The 21,225-nt window shown below is 40.6% G+C and overlaps 3 protein-coding genes across 6 annotated transcripts; 1 reads left to right on the top strand and 2 right to left on the bottom strand.

The window, feature by feature from the left end:
* Positions 1–310: 310 nt before the first annotated feature.
* Positions 311–6,714, bottom strand: gmcl1 (germ cell-less, spermatogenesis associated). 3 transcript variants are annotated; one of them, XM_034546444.1, is made up of 16 exons: positions 6,669–6,714; positions 6,367–6,503; positions 5,430–5,612; positions 5,196–5,319; positions 5,003–5,099; positions 4,808–4,905; positions 4,597–4,709; positions 4,425–4,490; positions 4,043–4,127; positions 3,821–3,911; positions 3,572–3,712; positions 3,156–3,225; positions 2,928–3,003; positions 2,685–2,830; positions 1,942–2,029; positions 311–1,837 (listed from the first exon to the last, which is right to left on the bottom strand). In XM_034546444.1, the coding sequence occupies exons 3-16, from the start codon at positions 5,603–5,605 to the stop codon at positions 1,697–1,699; spliced, it is 1,512 nt and encodes a 503-aa protein (XP_034402335.1). In that variant the 5' UTR covers positions 5,606–5,612; positions 6,367–6,503; positions 6,669–6,714; the 3' UTR covers positions 311–1,696. The 3 variants fall into 3 exon arrangements, with proteins under 3 accessions (XP_034402335.1, XP_034402333.1, XP_034402334.1); XM_034546442.1 differs by having other exon boundaries at positions 6,367–6,711; XM_034546443.1 differs by having other exon boundaries at positions 5,430–5,607; positions 6,367–6,711.
* A 2,151-nt stretch (positions 6,715–8,865) lies between these two features.
* On the top strand, positions 8,866–15,197 carry ggcx (gamma-glutamyl carboxylase). Its single transcript, XM_034546514.1, has 15 exons — positions 8,866–9,097; positions 9,372–9,575; positions 9,708–9,866; positions 10,788–10,953; positions 11,047–11,125; positions 11,226–11,332; positions 11,420–11,583; positions 11,698–11,999; positions 12,426–12,557; positions 12,858–13,009; positions 13,146–13,315; positions 13,424–13,554; positions 13,646–13,793; positions 13,966–14,170; positions 14,275–15,197. The coding sequence occupies exons 1-15, from the start codon at positions 9,073–9,075 to the stop codon at positions 14,432–14,434; spliced, it is 2,304 nt and encodes a 767-aa protein (XP_034402405.1). The 5' UTR covers positions 8,866–9,072; the 3' UTR covers positions 14,435–15,197.
* Positions 15,198–15,230: 33 nt separating this feature from the next.
* snx24 (sorting nexin 24) lies at positions 15,231–20,908 on the bottom strand. 2 transcript variants are annotated; one of them, XR_004610600.1, is made up of 7 exons: positions 20,681–20,908; positions 19,158–19,241; positions 18,591–18,742; positions 18,108–18,202; positions 17,975–18,004; positions 17,713–17,777; positions 15,231–17,600 (listed from the first exon to the last, which is right to left on the bottom strand). XR_004610600.1 is itself a non-coding variant. In XM_034546515.1 (7 exons), exons 1-7 carry the CDS (start codon positions 20,747–20,749, stop codon positions 17,530–17,532), a joined length of 519 nt encoding a protein of 172 aa, XP_034402406.1. In that variant the 5' UTR covers positions 20,750–20,907; the 3' UTR covers positions 15,231–17,529. The 2 variants fall into 2 exon arrangements, 1 of the variants encoding a protein (XP_034402406.1); XM_034546515.1 differs by having other exon boundaries at positions 18,638–18,742; positions 20,681–20,907.
* Between the last annotated feature and the right edge of the window lie 317 nt (positions 20,909–21,225).

Here is a 21,225-nt window from a genome sequence, read left to right as displayed (position 1 = left end):
TTTTCTTTAAAAAAACTGTACAATGGCTTGTTTTGACTACAGTATAACTTATATACTATGACTGTTTGAGAGTGTACTTAACCTTACCTATGAATACAGATATAAATGATACATGTATGCAATAAAATTGACAGATTGGTCATCACTTCGAGCGATAAATCACTTCCACTAATAGTATAAAACTATTGTAGCTGTGGGTGTATCCCAGTGACAGTCAAAGTAATAAATCAGGCAAGAACTTTAGTAATATCTTCAGAAGCATAAATACATAAATAACTGCAGCTGTTGGAAAAATAAATAGGATCATGGGCTAGCACCACAACCCGCCTGATGGGCCGTTTTATTGTCCGTTTAGAATTGTATTTTCTTTTGCAAAAAATGAATCCATACAAATTAAGTAAAAAATAAAAACCAAAGACTTCGTAATGGATGTACAGGCAAATCTTACTGTTATCAGTATATGTCTGGGTTACAGATTTCCAAAATTGCCAAAACAAATAGTGACGAAATTTTTAGTACAAAAGTGTAAAACAACATAACTGCAAAGGTATTTCATATGCGATGGGAGCATTCTGAACAGCCTGCTTAAATGCGTCAAACCGAACTGCATGAGAGAGGCCGTGGACTCCGGTAACGAGCGCAAAAGGACATTTGACAGTCTAGCTGGTAAACAATATGGCAACATTTTTCAAAATGATGCTGAATATCAAAAAGTTAGTGTCATTGAACAGACATCCAAGTGTAAACTGTAAATGAGACTAGCACACAAAAACTCCTGAAGGATTATGTCTCATGAAAAAAGATTTAACATAGAGGCTCTTAAAAACGATTACCTGGGCATTGTGACATTACTTTTAGCAAAGTTGTTTCAAAATGATAAATGGTATTTACAAAGTACTTATTATATACTGGGTATAATATGGAAGTGGGGAAGCCGTTTTCTCAATCCTAAAACACATGTAATAATACCAAACTGGATGTCTGTTGAACATAGTCATCAGCTGCCCTGTGAGATTGTCACATTGTGACAAGGGGTGGGGAAATCTGCTTAAGTGGAGTGAAGGTGGTATGTGGCAGCAGGTATGACGCTATCAGATGATAGCTGTCAAAACTTTAATTTACTCATCTTACGTGTTGGCAGAGATCATGTGAAGTACATGTGTCTAGATTGTTTACAACACTGTACACAGACATGATGTGTTGTGTGCCGGCTGCAGTGCAGAGAGCTGTTGACCCCATCACTGGAGTGAAGGGCCACTCTGACATCGCAGTCAATTTACACTAATGTGAACAACAGACTTCAATCTTCCCATTTCCCATGCAAGTCCTTCAATGTCCAGCTTCACCCTACAGAGCAGTTCCTGATGATGTTCCCATTCATATAATATATTAATATAAGTAAATAGTTTTTTTTTTTCCCCCTCTTGAAAAATGGTCCAACATCCCAGTGCAGAGTTCCTGGCAGAGGTCCAACGTTTGAAGCTGCTCCGATGACAAAAGTGGCCTAATCTCTCCTGGCCACTGTCTCTGTGACACGTTGAACCCCATTTGTACTCTCAATGTCCGAAACACTGAGACAAAACATCTGAAACACTGAGACAAAACATCTCACTGTGTTACAAAGCATGCAGATGGTATTTCCAATGTCGGAATGAGGTCGGTGTAACCGTAGCAGTTAATGGCTGCTGAACAGGCATCAAGACACACAGCGAGCAGTGCTTTCTGGTTCTGAGGAATCTGGGCGGTGGTCCGAGTGAGGCGATGTATACAGGAAGTTACAGCACACGTAGAGGGGGAATGTTAACAACCGGCTGTCCAGGTTCATCACCACATACTCCTGAGTCGTTGAAGAGAAGAATATGTCAAATACAGCATCTCATATAAAAAGGTAATGAATGACATGGCAATGGAGACATCTACATTTTAACAGTGCTCACTGACCTGGTCTTTCTCAAGGGTGAGAAGCTGGTAACCTGTTGAACGACTGCAGACCAACTTTCCTCGGCCATCAAAGGAGGCCAGGCGTAATCTGATCACATAAAGATTGTCAAAGGTTCAATTCACACACACATTGTTTAAAAAAAAAGAAGGAATTAAAAAGAATCAGAAATCAGCCACGAAAATTGCAATCGGGTCATCACTATGTCCGAGGATAAAGTCTAACTGTCGGGAGGAAAGTGAATGTTTTTCCCAAAATGTCAACTATTCCTTTAAACAAACACTTAGTTTCAATATATAACGGTTACAACAACAACCAAACAAGCTCAGTTTTACAAATGTGGCTGTGGTCTAAAATGGATAACATACTTTCTATTGTAATTGTAGCAAGTAAGATCATGATTTATTAATTACAATACTATTTACAGTTGATTATTGCATAATTATCACAGAAGTTAACAACTACTCATCATTTTAAACATTCAGATGTACACTTGAAATAAGGAAACAGATCCCAATTATGTTGCAGAACTCCAGAACGTATATCCAACTTACAAAGTCCCTTTTCAGCTTTTGGACTGCAGCACTGTGACTGGAGAGCAACTTTAACAAATGCTAAATCACTAAAAAATTGTTTTGTTTGAGACTATTTCCATATTATAGATGCAGTTTTTAATAGTAGTTGACAGTATGTCATACATGTCTTAGTTTTAGATACACATTCAAAGGTTTGCTGCACTACACACCTGAATGCCAGATGCCTCCGAGATTGCAGACTCACAGCGCCCCCACATGGCTGACTGAGAGTATTTCTTTTGAAGACTATGAAACGGTTTGTGTAGGTCACCAGCAGGTCAAAGCCAAAGTTAAAGCCCGTCCACCGCCAGCAATACTGTGGAGAGGGTGGTAAAAAATGTATCTGTAAAAATGTAACTAAATACATTGTACAGGAGCAGAAGTTACTGTAGAAGCGAGACGGTCTGACTTACATCTCCATCTTTAGTCAGTTTTCTGCCACACCTCATACTGCTCAGCTCAAACTCATCTTTGTTAGCTTCCTGAGGACTAATGACGGACATCAGAGTTGTCATCCGAACAGCATTAAAAATCAGATTCCATCTATACAGTTTTTATGCTTATATAAAAGATGCCGCTAAAAAATACAGGTGAGACTAAAAGTCCACTGATATTACAATTGCTCAGTCTCAGGTTCTTACCCGTTATCGTTGTCAAATTCTGTCCGGAGCATGGCGAACCACTGGTTTTTGTACACCGACGTTAACCAATCTGGGATAAGTTAGAATAGGAAATATTAACAGTGCATAAGCACATTAAAAAGACGATTCCTAGAGATGGAAATGTTAGGTCTGCACGTTTTTATTTTAGTAAATTTTAAGCCTGATGCTTTAAACCACTGATAACAAATTATGTAAATACATTAAGAACAAAATGACATGTAGTGTATTGGTCTACATAATGGGGCTTATTTTCCTAGAATAGTCAGTGAAGCAACAAGAACGCCATCCGTCAAATCCGTCACTGTTTATAGATAATGAAATTAAAGATATATTTTTCCAGAGCAAAGAAGAAACACATTCATGTTGAAATCTAGTCAGACAGAGCCACATCTTACCGGGGGGCAAAATATTATCTCTCTCCAGGATGCGTGCTGATGCCAGATCGTTGATGATATACTGGAGACGAACGTGTCTGAACACTGAGCGAAAAGGTTCGCTGTCCTCGGTGTTCAAGAAGGGCTCTTTTTCACACAGGTCTGGAGAACAAAGTCCATTGGAAACCACATCAAACATTTGTGTGTGGATACTAATGAAAAAGATTACATATGAAGATCCCTCTTTCATAAGATGTTGCCTTACTGTACCTGTTCTGCGTTTGCAAAGCCAGGCATCAGCGTCAGCCAGAAGCTGTTTGATTGGGCCGTCCCATGATGGATTGAGCTGCAGAAACATCCACTTCAGAGTAGAGAAATTACAAAGAGAGCTTTTAGAAACATGCTACAGACAGAACAGGGAGTTATAATATATATATATATATATATATATATATATATATATATATATATATATATATATATGTCATGTACCTTTTTCAAAGCTGTGTATACATCCATTTCCACCTGCATGACAAACAGGTCAGAGGACTGGATGAGTTGCTCCATGACCTCTCCCCTGTAAATGCAGGGCAGAGACAAATGGTGAGTTTAATCATAGATACAATATTTTACACAATGGTTTAAAACATAATTACTAAACACAGCCACATAATTACTAGCCACAGTCCATTGTCATAGCACTAAAACAAAATCCAGACCATTTTAATTAGGCAACACAGTGTACTCATGAGGCCTATCTTAAATTAGATGTGATACCTTCATTATCAGAAGAGATACAGCGGTACCTGAAGAAAGGACATATGCTGGAAGATTATGTAAAAACTACAGAACTGAGCTGAGCGTGCACACACACCCAAGTTCTTTCATCAGGTCGACATTTTGATGGGTCATCAGGTTGTTCAGAAGCCACTCAAGACACCTGCAGAAAGAGATGCACAAACACATACACAGTGGGATGTGAGTACACAGCACAATATACGGTTTTACCCATTAATTACTGGGATTTTAAGCAATTAAAATCTGACTTTTTCATGACTAAATCCAAGCCATAGATGCTGGCACAAGCGTAGTAGCCACACACGGTCTTCGCACTAATGTTTTCCTTCATGGTCTCTCCACACTGCTGGATCAGGCCATCCTGTAGACAACAAAACAAACAAACATGGGATTTGATACATTTTTGTACAACATGACTGTACATACAAAAATAAAAGATGGTAATTTGAATGTACTGACCAGCTGTAGCATACAAGCAGCTGCAAGAATACTGACAACTCTGCTGGGCTTGATCAGGACATCATCCCGGTACAGGGATCCAAATACGACTTGCAGAGCTACACACACACACACACACACACAAACAAACAAAACAGTACATTTCTATCAGAAAACAAACAAACAAACTGCTTTCTTTGACTGTGGTCTTCTCACCTTCAGTGTCGATGTTCTGGTCGGGGATCTCCACGTTGATTTCCATCATGTTGGACTCTTTCCAAGAGCCGCTGAACATGCTGGAGAAATACCCAGACTACAAAATCCAATTAGGAGGGAGAGAAGTATTAACGGAGAGGCAATGATAACTAACATGAAAGGAGATGTCACTGATTGTCTTTGTGCCCTTTACCTGGCACAGGTAGACTTTGTGGAGGTTCCACTCCTGTCCCAGAGCACAGATGCGGATGTCACTGTTTTCTCCATTCAGGAACAAAGTCTGATAAATGTATCGCGATGTACTTTTCAATTTCTTTCTGCTCAAGTTTGGAAAACACAAACAAACAACAGAGGAGAGACAAAAATAAAAGGTAAGAAGAAATATTGATGTCTTTGACGCCGGAATTTTTTTTTTAACCAGACTTACCTGCGAGGTGTATCTAGTATGGCATCGTCCTGCTCTTGGTCGCTGTCACAGTCACACTGGGCATTTCGTTTTCTCTTCTTACACTCACATCCATGCTTGTGGCTGGTACTTGTGCCCTCTGCAGCCTCCTCTGGTCCCTGAGAGGGAGACTGGAACCTACTGCTCAGACTTCCCATCTCTAAACTTCCAAAGAGACGTAACACAAACAAAACAAAGTCTGCTGTTCAGTGTCTTGACATTGCAACAGATCTGCATTGATCAATATAATATCAAAATGATTAGAGCAGATACTTTTAGAAATGTTGGCCTTTGCAGTATTGTGATAAAGCTTAGGTGTTGTGCTTGTGTTGGAGTTATATTACTTTTATTGAGAGTTTCAACTAACAATGAATATAATTCCTGATTAATATGTTGATTCATTTTTCGGGTTGATTGATTGTTTGGTCTATAAAATGTCAGACAATAAGGAAAATCAACAGTCACGGATTTGTGAAGTTGAAAAAAAAAGAATGTTTCTCATTTTTAATTGATAAATGACTTGACTTGATTGATTCGTTATCAAAACTGTTGCTAATTATCTGCTGATGGAAGGATTGACAATTGTTTTTTTTAACACATTCACTTTTCTTAAAGACTGCATGACAATATAACAATGCATTAGCATTAACGTGTCTCTCTTATAAAATAAATTAAATACATTCCAAAATATTTTGAAAGTAACACTAAATTATATGTAGGCCATTTGGTAAAATGTAAACATCGAGTATACACACGTTCATCAAAAATGGCATCGTCTAGTTAAATATTAAAACATAAAGCAAATGACATTGAAACAAATATCTTTCAGTCACAAAGTCTGATGCGAGGTCTCCCTCCTGCCGCACACTGAAACCAGATGCTCAGCATATTTAACAAAAGGACACATGAGCTAACTTACCTGATGATCCGCAGGCCGAGGGAGGGGTGCGGGGTTAATGTGGACGGGAAACACCGGCCGATTATCTCAGACCCGTCAGACAGTCTGCAGACGTTGACGAGCCAGTTGAAGAGGCTAGAACCTAGGAGCTAGCTTAGCTACCGAAAGCACACACGAAAACAGGTCTGAAAACAACAACAGCGTCGCTTCTGACAAGCTGCGGTTCTACACAAGCCTCCGGACCGCAAACCCCTCTTTGGTTCCAGTTACATGTTTCTATATTATTGCAGATATAGACCCAGAGGAGATGCTGTGTTGCTGACCTGAAAGACTGTGGCTGCTTTTGATATTCTTCTTCTCTCGCGAGTTAACGGCAGCATTCTACGACACAGGCGGCCGCTCTGCTCAACGGCGCCCCCTGCCGCGAGATGGATGGATTACATAAACATGGAAACGTCTGTCAAATCTATCATTACGTGTTTGTTTATTTGTTTGTGTTATGTCAAAATCGGTTCACTTTAATAATTATTCCGCGTTGCACCGATACCTTGAATTCACCACAAGCGTTTAAAAAAAACGTGAAAACACGATGACCAGTTTCTCACATTATTCTAGAGCTAAACGCCACTGCTCTTTCGAAGGGCACCGCTGAATCATCAACAGTGTTAGTCGTGGGCTATTACATTAACTTAATAAGCTAACTTTAATACATGCTTAAATAAACGCTAAAAGCAGTAAGGGTGGGAATAGTCACTATTTAGTTATGTGTGAAAATATGACAACTATATGTAAAAGAGTCAATTTGGGATTTCTGTTGGCTAAATTAGGGGGGTAAAAACAACAAAACATCTTTATTTTAATATACATTACACAAATAGTCTATAACTAATACATACAATTTCAAGGAGGAATAGCCATGTTATTTGTACATGCACGCCTATTTAATCAGGGTTTCTCATTGAGACCAGGATTTTCTTGAGAATAAAGATTATTTACATGGGTTTAAAAGAAAAAGCATATTGTTTCACTGGAATCTAAAAACTGCTGATAAACTAAACACAATTAACTAAATCATATACTAAGCTGCAACTTTGTCTTAGTTTTCCCTATAATTGGTGCTAAATTACACATACTTGGGTATAATAAAAACACCTGAAACTAGTGATGTTGAACATATTTATTACATACATTATGTATTGATAGAGTGCACAAAGGTCTTTCTTGTTTTGGACGATGAGACCACTTCCAAACCTCTCACATTGTCACATGCTCCCATCTGAATAACCAACCAGGGAGACCAAGACCACACTGAATGGAGGCTAAACTAATCCCTGAGTTACATACAATGTTTAGTCTTCAAACATCTGCAATGGCCAAAATTGACTACCAGTTTCTACAGAAAACTGAGATTCAGCAGAGATGTTCACCTAGTTATTTTCTTCAGTGCAAACTAAAAACACATCTCTTTCGACTATACCTTGAATAGGTAGCACTTAAATGCCGTAGTAGCACTTAAATGTCCCTTACCGATAGCACTTCAGTAGCACTTAAATGGCACTTACGGATAGTACTTTGTAGTTTGACTTTATTGAAGAAATTGTACTTGCTTGATTCTTGTTGTTCTGAGTTTGGACTCACGGTTTAATGCACTTATTGTAAGTCGCTTTGGATAAAAGCGTCAGCTAAATGACATGTAATGTAATGTAATGTAAAAGATAGAACCCTTAGTTGTTTTAAAAAAGGGTCTCTCATATGTTTAATTCAAAAGCTGCTCAGTAAACAGCATTTAACATCAACAACGCTGACATTGCCACCTGTCTTCAATACTGTGACTGGCCTCAAACTAAAATCCGGAGATTAAATCCCTCATTTTTATCTCTGGGTCAATAAACAAAATGCGGGCAAACAGATATGAATATACAATACGTGACTGCCCTCTCGTGGTATCCTGTGGTATTGCAGTTACGACAGGAGCTTGAATTACTGCAGGAAGAAGAGTAATCAGAACAGTAACAAGATGTATATGTGTGGGACAATGTGATTGTGAACACCCAGTGTAGCAAAGAGAAGAGATGGTTGTTCAGTGTGACTCGCTGACCAGGGGTTCCCTCCTCCTGAGTACAGGATACCTCCAGCTGTGTGCCTCTGTCCATGCAGTTGGAAGGTCATTTATATTTTTTATTTCTTTCTTTTCAGACGCAAGGAAGATTAAAAGGGAGGCAATGTGGGACAACACATGTAAACGTAACCTGATTTCCCACATAAATTACACACAATATACAACAGATACATGTTGACTATTAACGATCATTCAACATTGTTAATGTTTTTAATATTTATGTTTTTTCCCCCTCATATTGTTGTGAACTAAATTCACTTGTTAGTTTTCATTCCATTTTATTAGGGAGGCGTAGCGAAGTGAGTGGTCTGCGAGAACCAAGGGGCGCCGGATATGACGTAGCGGGCCTCCTCGGTGGGCGTGATTATTGGAAGAATCCGCCAATTAACGACGAGTACCTCTTTCACAACATTCCAGTCCCTCCCGAAACCTCCACCTCCTCTCGCTCGCTCCCTCGACTCGCCCGTGTGTGTGGGGCAGTGACACGTAACGTTGTCCCTTTCCTAGACTTGACCAGGCAGTAAACGTCCACCTGGGGCAGGGAGACAGGGCTACTTTGAACCCCCTGTCCCCGATCAAAAGCCATTGTATTCTGAACGTGTTGTAACATGGAGGCGAGAGACGCAACTGCAGGTGAGGTTTTGTTCGCAGTGACAGTCGGTGTTGTTGTTTAGCCAATGTTATAACAAGTTAGACCAATATATACCCAAGGAGTAGCTGCAATCTAAAACACAGTCGTGTTTGGTGTGTATGTATAAGAGCCTTTTAAATCATGCAAGGCTTTTCATGTTGTATACATAAATGCACAAACATTTCGTTGACAAACAATGTCACAATATCTTGCTCTCTGTCATAAACAAACACGGCATTGTAACATTGTAAATTGTGGGGCCTGTTAAACCTCTAGGAGCTCTTGTGAGCAGGGATGGAGAGGAACAAGCTGCAAAGAAGGACACTGATCCAAAAAACCTTGACATGCCACAAACCAAAAGCAAGATGGAGAAGCTCTTTGGGTTCAGGAAGGAGGACCTGACCTCCTGGCACAGCCTGGTGTCCCTCCTGAACCGCCCCACTGACCCTGCATCCCTTGGCATCTTCCGCTGCTTGTTTGGTAAGTTATAATTTACTCAGTACAGACTCTGCCTGCGGGGTTTAAGGGAGTTTTGTAACCGGGTTAAGATAGCTCCTTGGAGCTTTTAAAACACTTGTGGCCTTCCAACGTCATTGTGTGTCTTCCATGCAGGTTTGCTCATGGTTATCGACATCACGCAGGAGCGTGGCCTCAGTCACTTGGACTATAAATACCTGGATGGTGCCCCTGTGTGCCGCTTTCCCCTCTTCAATGTCGTACAGCCACTGCCGATGGATTGGATGTATCTGGTGTATGTGGTGATGTTCTTTGGTGGGTCACACTCCTTATTTAATGTTCGAAACTTATGTCCAAAAGGTTACGGGTTGAAATGCTTCCAACCCAGGGCTTACTGAGGCTTGGTGAGGAAAGGGGACCCCGTCTTTTTGAGTATCAGCGGATGCAAGTGTTTTATAGGAGACAGCTCTGTGGGGTGGCTGTCTACGGTGAAGATCAAAGCACACGTGTACCAGACCTGCAATTTTTCATTTAAAAAATGTAAAAAATCATTAGGGTTAGAAACCTAATACTAAGTGGACAAACCAGCCTGGGTACACATCCATGTTGTACTCTTAATCTCGACACTTCCAGTATTAAGTAACATTTGTTTAACACCAGAGAGGAATATCAAACCCACTTAACTCCTGACATTTACAACATTAACGCGATATGTTAAAATATTGTATATGCAGTAATACTGCTTGTTTTGTATGCGGTACTCCATTTGCAATAATGATCTAAGACAAAATAAACATTGAACTTAACACAAATGTTTAATTCACTTAGTGTTAATTCACTATTTGCACGTTATTTTTAATCGTATTTTGTACAACTGTCTTGATTTTGCCCAACTTTCTTTAGCATATTTGTATTGCACTTCCAGTTGGGGGACTTGCAAGAAACAGATATGTCTCAATACCCTGATGAGTGCCTAGTATGGGTCAAACTCTGAATGCCTCTGAATTTCCCATAATGCAATAGTATATTGCATCTTCTGGTTAGACCCCCATCTGTCATACTCAACTCCTTCCTTTTGTAACATTTAAAATGTTGTCCACAAAAGGCCTTATACAGCTATTTGTATTGTCTGAGTAGGACTCCCTTTGGACCATGTGTAGAAACCGACTAATTAATAGTAACAGCAACAGTTTTTTTATTATTAACTGAAGCTGCTATGTATGTTTCTCACTGAAGGTGCTTTGGGCATCATGCTTGGCTGTTTCTACCGTCTCTCCTGCCTCATGTTCATCTCGACGTACTGGTACATCTTCTTGCTGGACAAAACGGCCTGGAACAATCACTCGTACCTGTACGGCCTCATCGGGTTTCAGCTCACATTTATGGACGCCAATAGATACTGGTGAGATGTTTTTAGGTGTGTTTGCTTGTGCATTTCTGGCCCGTTTGTATGTGAGAGCAGAGGAAGACCTTAATGCCTGTGTCTTATTTGTAGGTCAATCGATGGATTGCGGAGGCCTTCTATAAGAAATGCTCACGTGCCTCTATGGAATTACACCTTGTTGAGGACACAAGTGTGTGCACCAGTGGCTTTTAACAGCTAATACTGTTTATTTTTCAATTAATCATGAACAGGTGAGCTAATGATGTCAATGCCTTTTTTGTTCCTCAAAGATATTTATTGTATACTTCCTCGCTGGACTCAAAAAGTTGGATGCAGATTGGGTGGAGGGCTACTCAATGTCATACCTGGCTCACCATTGGCTGTTTGATCCTTTCAAGTAGGTTTTATTGCTCAACGCCTTTTTATCGCTGACTGTATCTCAGTGCTCCCACTCTGATCTTGCTGTTCACACATTATTTTTCAGAGTGATTCTGCCTGTGGAGTTAGTAAATCTGCTGGTGGTGCATGGAGGTGGTCTTATTTTGGATCTGACAGCTGGCTACCTGCTGTTTTTTGATGCCACACGGCCTTATGCGTTTTTCTTTGTCTCCTACTTCCACTGTATGAACTCTCAGCTCTTCAGCATTGGTGAGTCTGCATTACAAACATCTCTCTTGTTCCCATGGGTACTTTTAATTCAGCCTTTAATTTGCCGTGCATCGTTTTACCTCCAACTTCTTGAGACTGTTTATCCTCCAATAGGGATGTTTTCCTACACAATGATGGCCAGCAGTCCCCTCTTCTGCTACACCGACTGGCCAAGAAGATTCTTTGCACGTTTCCCAGCATTCCTCAGGGCAGTCCTGCCACTCACCTCACCGGACCCTCAGCCCAGTACTTCCTGTGTTTACAATGAGATCCAAAGCACCAGCACCAATCCCCAGGAGACCCCGCCTGTCGCCAAAGCTCCCAGACTGAAATTAAAGCACAAGCTGGCAGCCATCTTTACTATTCTCTACATCACTGAACAGCTCTTCCTGCCTTACTCCCACTTCATCACACAGGTACATTAGTCCATCCACTCTTTCAACATTAAAGATCCGTAAAGACTTTTAGAGCTGATCCAAAGAACCAGTTAGTAAATGGTTGCATAATGTTCTTCTGGCTCCTTTTTCTACACAGAGGCATTCTGTTGAATAGGATTGTACTTTGCTGTCAGCAATAGCTTTTTAAACCCTCTGAGTCACCAGGTCGATTGTTGCTCAATCAGAGTCAACAGTCATTGATCCACAGCAAACAACAGCTCAGGCCGGTTTCAGCACAAGGGCGAAAACCCCAAAGAAGTAGATACTCGTGATATTTTCTTGGTTCTTTATGAATTTAAAGTGTTGGTTTATAGACGGCTTAAATAAAAACTGGTGAAAGGGTGAGAAATGTTCAGAGTGATTTCTATTAGTATGGCATGATCCTAATATTTAGTTTTTCTGCAGGGTTACAACAACTGGACCAACGGCTTGTACGGCTACTCGTGGGACATGATGGTTCACTCCCGCAGCCATCAGCATGTAAAGATCACCTACAAAGATGGAAAAACTGGAGAAATTGGATATCTGAACCCCGGAGTGAGTTACAAGGAAAAACCCTGTCAGACATAGAGTATGTGAGCAGTGCACTTTGTCCTAACGGTATATCATGCAGTGCAGACGGTCATGATGTTGCGTATGTATGCACAAGAGCTACAATGCAAAGCATGTAAGGTTAATTGTGATAAACACTTTAAAGTTTAGATAGCAATGGCTTTGCATGTTGAAGATAAACGGTATCACTCAATACACCACTCCTTGATTTGACCTTTTAAGCGTCAGGATTTCTCTTAATTGCAGTTTGGCCGACTACTAATTAAGACATAATTGGTACTAAAGGTGTTCACACAAAGCCGTCGCTGGAAAGACCACGGAGACATGCTGAAGCAGTATGCCACGTGCCTCAATCACTTCCTGCCCCGCTATAATATCTCTGATCCTGAAATCTACTTCGACATCTGGGTGTCCATCAATGAACGCTTCCAGCAAAGGTATGAGAGCCTTTTGCTTGAGAAAAAGATGCCTTCAATATAATGACATCAGATTCATAAAATGAATAATGTCATAAAAGATCACTATGAACTAGTAAAAGTGTGTTTTAAAACGTGCTCTGGACCTTTCCCTCAGGATATTTGATCCCCGTGTGGACGTTGTGAAGGTTGATTGGTCACCTTTCCGACCAAACACATGGCTGATGCCTCTCCTGGTGGACCTCTCACCGTGGAGGACCAAGTTTCAGGAGATTGAGGGCAGTCTGGACAATCAGACGGAGATTGTCTTCATCGCCGATTTCCCAGGTTACAAATCTCTTTTTGTCCTTTTCATTCATACGGAAAAGTATTGTTATGTTTGTAGTTTGCTACAAGATCCGCCTTTGTGCTAACTAACAGCATGTTACCTTTCAGGTTTGCACTTGGAAAACTTTGTCAGTGAGGATCTGGGCAACACCAGCATCAGTGTTTTGCAGGGCCAAGTGAATGTGGAGATAGTGGAGGAGAAGAAGAACTACACTCTGCAGCCTGGTGAGCAGATGAAGGTACAGCAGCACACTATCCTCACCATTAACATTAAACTGTTTAACCCAGACACTCAAGGATTTACCATAATGTGTGTGTGTGTGTGTGTAGGTATCTGCTGGGGCCTACCACAAGGTGTACACAGTGTCTGAAGTACCGTCTTGCTATATGTACATCTACGTGAACACCACAGAGACGGCCCTCCAGGAGAACTTCACCAAGCTGCATGATCTTCAGGAGCGTGTTCGCAACGGGACAGGTACAAGTTAGGCAGTTAACTCGATGAGGGGGAGCACTTAATAGTGGAATATTGTATGAAAAAATACAGAGCATTGCTCTGATGCCAACACTATGAAAAAAAATGGAATTGTCAAGAGCTCTTAAAAAAAAAAAAAATCAACAGATGCTGACCGGGCTGTTTCCTCCAATAGAAACCGAGCCTCTTCCTCCTCAGCTGCAGCCTCTTATCGCCGCAGACGGTGATGAAGGGTCAGAGGTCAATGCGACGGACCCGATTGTGCAGCTGTTCCTGAAGAGGCAACGGCGTATGAAGGAGGTGAAGAAGCGCAGGGAGGCCGGTGCACTGGAGCGACTGGAGCGCTTTGCAGTGAAGAAGTATTCTACGATGCGGAGGGGGTGAGCGCCGTCTTCGTCTTTGGTTGTATTTACACCGAGAACCTGCTATAAAAAACTAAATTAGTCTGAATGTATCTCGTTAACTCGTTCCCCATCGCGTTTAGATTCTTGATGACAGCCATCGCGATGAGAAACCTGGTGGTTGGTCTCCCTTCTCTCGAACAGCTGACAAGGGAAGTCGCCTTCGCCAACATGAAAGAACCTCAGACCGAAGCCAACCAGGACGAACGGGTGAAAGACGAAGTTGGTCATGGAGAACTTTAAAGCTGTCTAATGTGTCGACTTCCTGGATCACACGTTCCAAACAGATGTGTGTGTGTATGTATTTACTACTGGACTGTTACTGGGACACCGCTGCCCAGAAATCAAAAGGATTTTTAAAAATGTTCTATGCCTCTGAAATATTCTGCCTCTCAGATTATTTCCAAATATAAAGCCAGTATTTTTTTTTTATAGAATTTCTTTGTGAACCTGAATTTATGCAGAGGCCATGTTATAGATGCAGAACACTGTTAACAGATATGTTTTGCAAGAATACATTTTTGCATAAGAATTTTAGAATTAAAGCTGGTTGACTGGGTGAATTTCAAGACACTGACATATTGAAAATTAATAAAAGAATGCTCCATGATGGATGCATTATACTTCATTGTAATTGAAATACTCTAAACTAGTAATTATTCTTTGTTGTGAATTCAAACAAAACAAGCATGTTACTGAACAATCGAGTCCTAAGGGGACCGATCTTGGTGAACATACTGACAGACAGGTTTAGGTTGGTCGATTACTCCTCTTCCTGTTGGTTTATTGCCCAGCACAAATGATTCTGTCCGACTCAGAACAAGCACATTAAAAATACAAAGAAGGATATGTTGAAGTTTACTGTTTTGAGGGAATATACTTCCTTTATCTTCTATGCTAACCCCTATAATGTGATAAAAACTGACTGAAATACAGAACAATTGATCGCATGTCAATTGAAAGGCCTTTTGTAGTGACTTTACTAATAAAAGCTTGTGTCAATTCAGTTGATATTTTAATTAAAACTCTGACAAGAGGGTAGTGGCAATAATAATTTTATTGGTGTCAGTATTCAACATGTCGCCCATCTTAAAGTGCTACAGTTGAATTCCAGTGTTCACTGTAGGTTGACAATATGGCACATAAATGACACTTTTCAAATGGTCAGAGCACAAACGGTACAATGCTGCAAAATATAAATACATATAAATCTATGAGATGGATCTCCAAGAAAAGATTTACTCTGTTAAAACATAAAATCATGATCGGTTTAGTTCAGGTTAATTCCTCAGGATTCAGTATAAATATGTAGTCGTCACTACTGGAGGTCCAGTCACATAATAAATAAGTGTCATCACTTACTGCCCAAATAGTGACATGCGACATATTGTTTCACAAACACAAGTAATTTCAAGTGTACACATCAGGACACGTTTGTACTTCACAAAGAACAATATAAAGACAATCTGTATTTGTATTTCATATTGCACAGTGTTTTACTGGTTGTTAGTCTTGTTAAAATCACCCTCTCTCATTTTAAAATCCTCTGTAAAACAAAACACATTTTGCATCCCTTTTCATGATGGGTAGGACTTCTAATCACCACAAGTGGAAAACTGGCCTTCTATATTATGTGTAAATTAAACATTAAACTTAACAGGACTGGTATTAGTGTTAGATACTGGCCTTTAACAAGTGTTATCAGAAGAAGTACAGTATACTCCTATTAGACTAGTACTTACATTTTGCATGTGCTGTGGGACAACAAACCAGCTCCTCCTGCTTTACTGTCAGCCATCAGTCCTCATATCTCATCATTGCATCTTTTGTTAATAAGTGCAAGTGAAGGAAGGAATGAGACATAAATAATAAATGGAGAAGCACCCTTGAGCTTGCCCTATTCCTCTCTTAAAAAGGGGAACTCCACTTATTGTACACACCAAAGTCTGTATACAGGTCTTGGAGAGTACTACTGTGTATGGGAAAAAGAAAGTTGTATTAAGCCATTTGTTGCTCCAGAGGGAGCTGCCCCAAATCAGATACATTGCCTCCAGTCACTTGAGTCTGTGTCAGTTGGGGCTAAAGACTACAAGTGAAAATGAAAAACATCTGGGAATGTGGCATAATGAAGAAGTGAGCTTACCAGACCGCTGCAGCTCGCTCCTCATCTCTGCTTGAGGCTACATTAGTCGCTACTAGCATAACACACCTGAATCTATGGCCAATCTGTTGATGGTCGAATTGCATTGTGGGTAATGTACGAACCAAGTGAGGAAGAAGAATACATGGAATAAAGAAAAGATAATATCTCTGGTTCTGCTGCATCAACTAGCAGAAGGAGTGCAAGGCTAAATCAGTGAAGTCCTCTTAGACTTGCTCTTGTCTTGTCGGTTCTTCCCCATTTCCATCTTAATGTGTCATTCCTCGCTCACAAGTTGTGCCACATAGGCGTTGTGCCCCAAATCTCAAGCTCCAAACTGAGCTGCTCACTATGGGACTCCTTCACAAATATCTTATGCTCAATAAATGAGCTCAACATCTCAACTTAAATCCTCCCCGTACATGTGGCACATAGCTGCCAACTCCACCACAATGCACAAACACACTCTGAATGTTTCCACGCTCCCCCTCAGACGGCTCAGTGTGGACAAATTCAAAGACTGCAGTACGGATGCTACAAAGGGAGGGGCACATCCCTGTTTGCAGGCCATCATCCAGCTCCACACTCCAGCCCTGTGCTTTGTCTTTACAGGCCCCCTCTGTGTCTGGCAAACTAACCTTCAGTCCAGCTGGCATCAGCAGTTCCTTTCTGGTTCCCCTCAGTTTCAACTTCTGGTATTTACTCACTAAAAGCTCTGAAAGTTCTGCCTACTTTGAACTTCCTCTTCTCTCTATTTCCAGCTGATCCTGTATGTTAATTACTTTAGGAAAGATTTCTCTTTTTTATTAGATACACTCAGAAAAAAATCTTTCAGTCTTTACTTACTTTGATTCTAATACCTCAATCAAGTTAACCTGCGACTGTTAATGTGTCACTGTTTCATATATTGTTACATTTGATCTGACAAGTTTTTGCTTAAATAATTTTTTTAGGATTAAAATCTTTTGAAATATGGGGAAATATTGCTTATTTTGAGAACAACTGATGGTGCTGGTGCCAGTTATTTATCGAAAGAAAAGAACCAAAATGTATGGATTTTTGTTTTATGCTTGGTAAAACATAAATGAGGCTCAGTGTATCTTAACATGTCACATTTTCCATGATGCACACCTAAAATGGTGCGTAAACATGAAGCGTCTGTTTGTGGTGACGTGCCCTCAGATTCGGCTCTGCAGCTCTACCTTGGTTGAAGATCCGGGTAGAAAACTCCATGAACCACACCTTCAATCACAACATTTGAAAATGCATCTGAAAAGGAAAGAAGAAAATAAAAATAAAAAGATGTGTGCAATAGTTTTATAGTTAATTTACCATAAATCACAGGGATATTACGATATAGGTGAAAGTAGCCTGAACTCACCGTGAGCGGTTGGCAGCAGGTAGGGGTCTCTCAGAAACAGCAAGATGGGCTGATGTGAAAGTTTACTGAGAAGAGTCCAAAAAGGAGAAGTCAGAAGGTTTGTGGGCGACTACATGCTCCATATAAATTAGCAGGATGCAGAAATGTAGGTGGGGTCACTGACATGCAGGGTGAAGTTCAAATAGGGATTCACATTTTAAGCGGTGCTAAACAGGACTCTGACCAGCTGTTTCATACAATAGTTGACTGAAAAACAACTCACCTTGATTCTTCTGATTCTGTATCAAACGACCTTGGAGAAGAAAAATATAAGTTAAGCCACATAGCCTTCCAGTAGCCTGGCAACCAACAGTCTTTTCTTATTCGAATGCCACAAAATCGTAGAGTCAACTCACCCACAGCTTTCTGTTTTTGGCACTGAAGGAAAATGGCGGATATTGAGGAAATCCAAGAATATCTTTGGAAGAACTCCATTTTCCATAATTATAGTCTGACAAAGACAAAAACAAAAGCAAATTGCAATGTGCACATGAAGCGGCGGCACTCAACTGAAGTGACCTGAAAGACCTTTTCGCTGAACGACTTGTACAAGAGACAAAATATGTATTTGGTCGAAGAAAGAAAGGCAACGTTCACGATACCGACTCCATATTGTTGTCATGATACTAGAATGTATGTGTGTGTGTGTGTGTGTGTGTGTGTGTGTGTGTGTGTGTGTGTGCGTGCGCGTGTGGAAAAGGGGGAGCAGACATCGCAGCTGGTACCTGCGTATCGAGACTGAGATCAATGAGTATTGAAGCCGGTTCAAATATTCAGTATTGATTCATAGAGATATATACTTTGATATTTATGCATAAAGAAATATAAAGTTTCTTTACTTTGAGCAAACAGTTCCAGCAGGTGGAGTGAAGGTGTGTCAGACTACCTGCAGGTAGAGCTCCAGGCCTTGCCTCCTCTGCTCCACCACTTTGGGAACCCAGTTTCTAACATGTTTGGAAGGGATCTCGGGAGGCTTTATGCTTTTCTTTAGCTGGAGGGATTAAAAAAAAAAAACTCATTAAAAAATATACAGGACAAGCAAAAGTTAGAGCCATACCAGGACACTGAAACCGAAGCAGCTAGATGGAATTCAACTATCATTGATTTTATTACTTTGTGCTTTTTATACTGTGACATGTCAAAATGTTTTGGGTGGAAAAAGGCCTGTACTGAATGTAGAGCTCAGATAAAAACACAATGTGGACTGTTCAGCAGGACAGGAAGAGGAACTCATCGGTGAAGCTACAACCTCAAAGTGGTCTGGTGAACGTGGTTAACCACCAGGGAAGCCCATTAATGATTAATCTATTCATTTGCTGCTGTGATTTCCTAAGCATGCTGTCACACTTCTGTATTTAGTACTAGCTAAATGTTTTGTTTTTAAAGTCTTTGTTGGGGTTGCTCACCATTTTATGCAAAGCGTGGAATTCACTGTAGCGTTTCTCAACAGCGTGTTGTCTACCATTCATCAGCACGTCAATTCTGAAGACCTGAAAGAAAGAAGAAAGGTTTGTACTACTCTTTCCCAAAAAAGGGTGAACTCTGTTGTTGAGAGTCAGTTAAGAGAATCATGATTTATCACCACAGCACATCAGTCAAAAAGGGCCCCTCCCAGTTCCTCCAGACCACAGTAACCAGCTGACTGCAGAGCCGTCCGTTACAGTCCGTGTCAGCTACTTACAAAGAGGAAACATCTGTCTGCTGGTATGTGATCTGTCAGAATTACTGTTAACATCCCCTAACAGACTTTTACTTCCATCCCTATGCTGGATTCTTCTGTAAAATGTGCTTCTTGTTGCCAGCATTATGTAAATGAGGAAATCCACTTATAAACGACGGCAGTTTTGTTCCTGCAATTCAGTACTGGCAACATAACCACATATTGTTTATCCCATAAAAGAGAGCCAACAAGGAAAACATATTAACAAATGCTGCAACAACTCACAACAATAAAATGTAATCATTACTGTGGAGGAAAAGAAAACGTCAAAAAAGAGACTGATGAGGGTTGAGACTCCGGTTATGTAGGAATACAATGCAGAAGTTAAAAAGGAACAGTTTGACATTGTTGGAAACATATTTATTTGCTTGCTTGGAGTTAGATGAGAAGATTAATACCACTTAAAAAAATATATACAGGTCTGTTTAGTAAATATGAAACGTTGCCTGGCTGACTGTAAAGAATGGAAACAGCTACAAGAAAGCAAATAAGTGGATTTCCCAAAGTGCCAAACTACTCTATTACATTTGGGGAACGAGGGCACGGGGTCGGGTCAGGGGAGGGGAGCTAATGCAAATGTGAATCATTTGTGACAGGAAGTTCGGGCATTTCAATCTGGAGGTGTGGACTTTGAAAGACATGAGAGTTTGGACCTAACCAAAAGTCTATTGAATGCATTTCAGGAAATGTAGGCTCCAACATTTACTGGAGGTTGACCACCACACTAAAGACTAAAAAGCAGTAGATCCCTATGTTGCTTAATTGTGACAGTTTTAAAAAACAACACTATTTTTGGTTTAGCCATGTAGGATTAACTTGATGGGAGTTTAAAGGGTTAATTTACACATAATTTGAGGTTCCCGGTGTAATGAATGATGTCATACAGCTTTATTTAAACCAGTCTTAATCTGTCAGACAGCTGGGAATCCTGGGTTGGTTTATAACAGCCGAAACATAAATCCAGAAGTCTTGCCAACACGTTACATTGAAATCTAGAGTAAGAACATTTGCTCTTCAGAACATTTGATTTGACCGACATGTTTACAAACAAGGTCACCTCGCGACTGTGTAGCGTCCGAGCGAGCCGACAGACCTCCGGTAACATGTACGCTGCTCGCCGTTTAATGCATCGGAGTATAAATGTGGAGCCGCTGACAGCAGCGGAGCAGACGACGCGGTTACGGGTATGGAGGGTATGGAGCAGCTTACCGTGTATCCTTTCTCGATCGAGTTGCTTTCTGAACGGAACGACGGGATCGATACTCTGACTGGGTGCATTTTTACTGGAAAAAGCAAGAGTTTTTAGGGTATGTATTATCCTGTGGAACACACACACACACACACACACTCACACTCTCTCTCTCTCTCTCTCTCTCTCTCTCTCTCACACACACGCACACGCACACACTGCTGGTGGTTGACTCCAATTTCTTTGGCAGCTTGATCAAAATCAGTGGCTTCATACATGAACGACGTCTCAGTAGCGCCCCCTGCTGCGCCGGAGGGGACTCCGACAACCAGGTTGGGATTTTACTGTTGTGCAATACAGATCCGTGTCATGGGTGTTAGTTATTACAGCTAACTCGTAATCATTATACATATTATTATAATAATATATTGTGTAACAAACTAATGACCAAATGTATGCAAAAATACAACAAATTCTCATTCCAGCTTCTCAAATATGAGCCTTTGCTGCCTTTTGTATGTTTTATACCTGAATGAAGATGTTATGTAGGGCACTGGGAACTTGT

The sequence above is a fragment of the Cyclopterus lumpus genome, chromosome 12 (assembly GCF_009769545.1).
Source record: "Cyclopterus lumpus isolate fCycLum1 chromosome 12, fCycLum1.pri, whole genome shotgun sequence".
Classification (NCBI taxonomy): Eukaryota; Metazoa; Chordata; class Actinopteri; order Perciformes; family Cyclopteridae; genus Cyclopterus; species Cyclopterus lumpus.
This window is presented reverse-complemented; position numbering and strand designations above follow the sequence as displayed.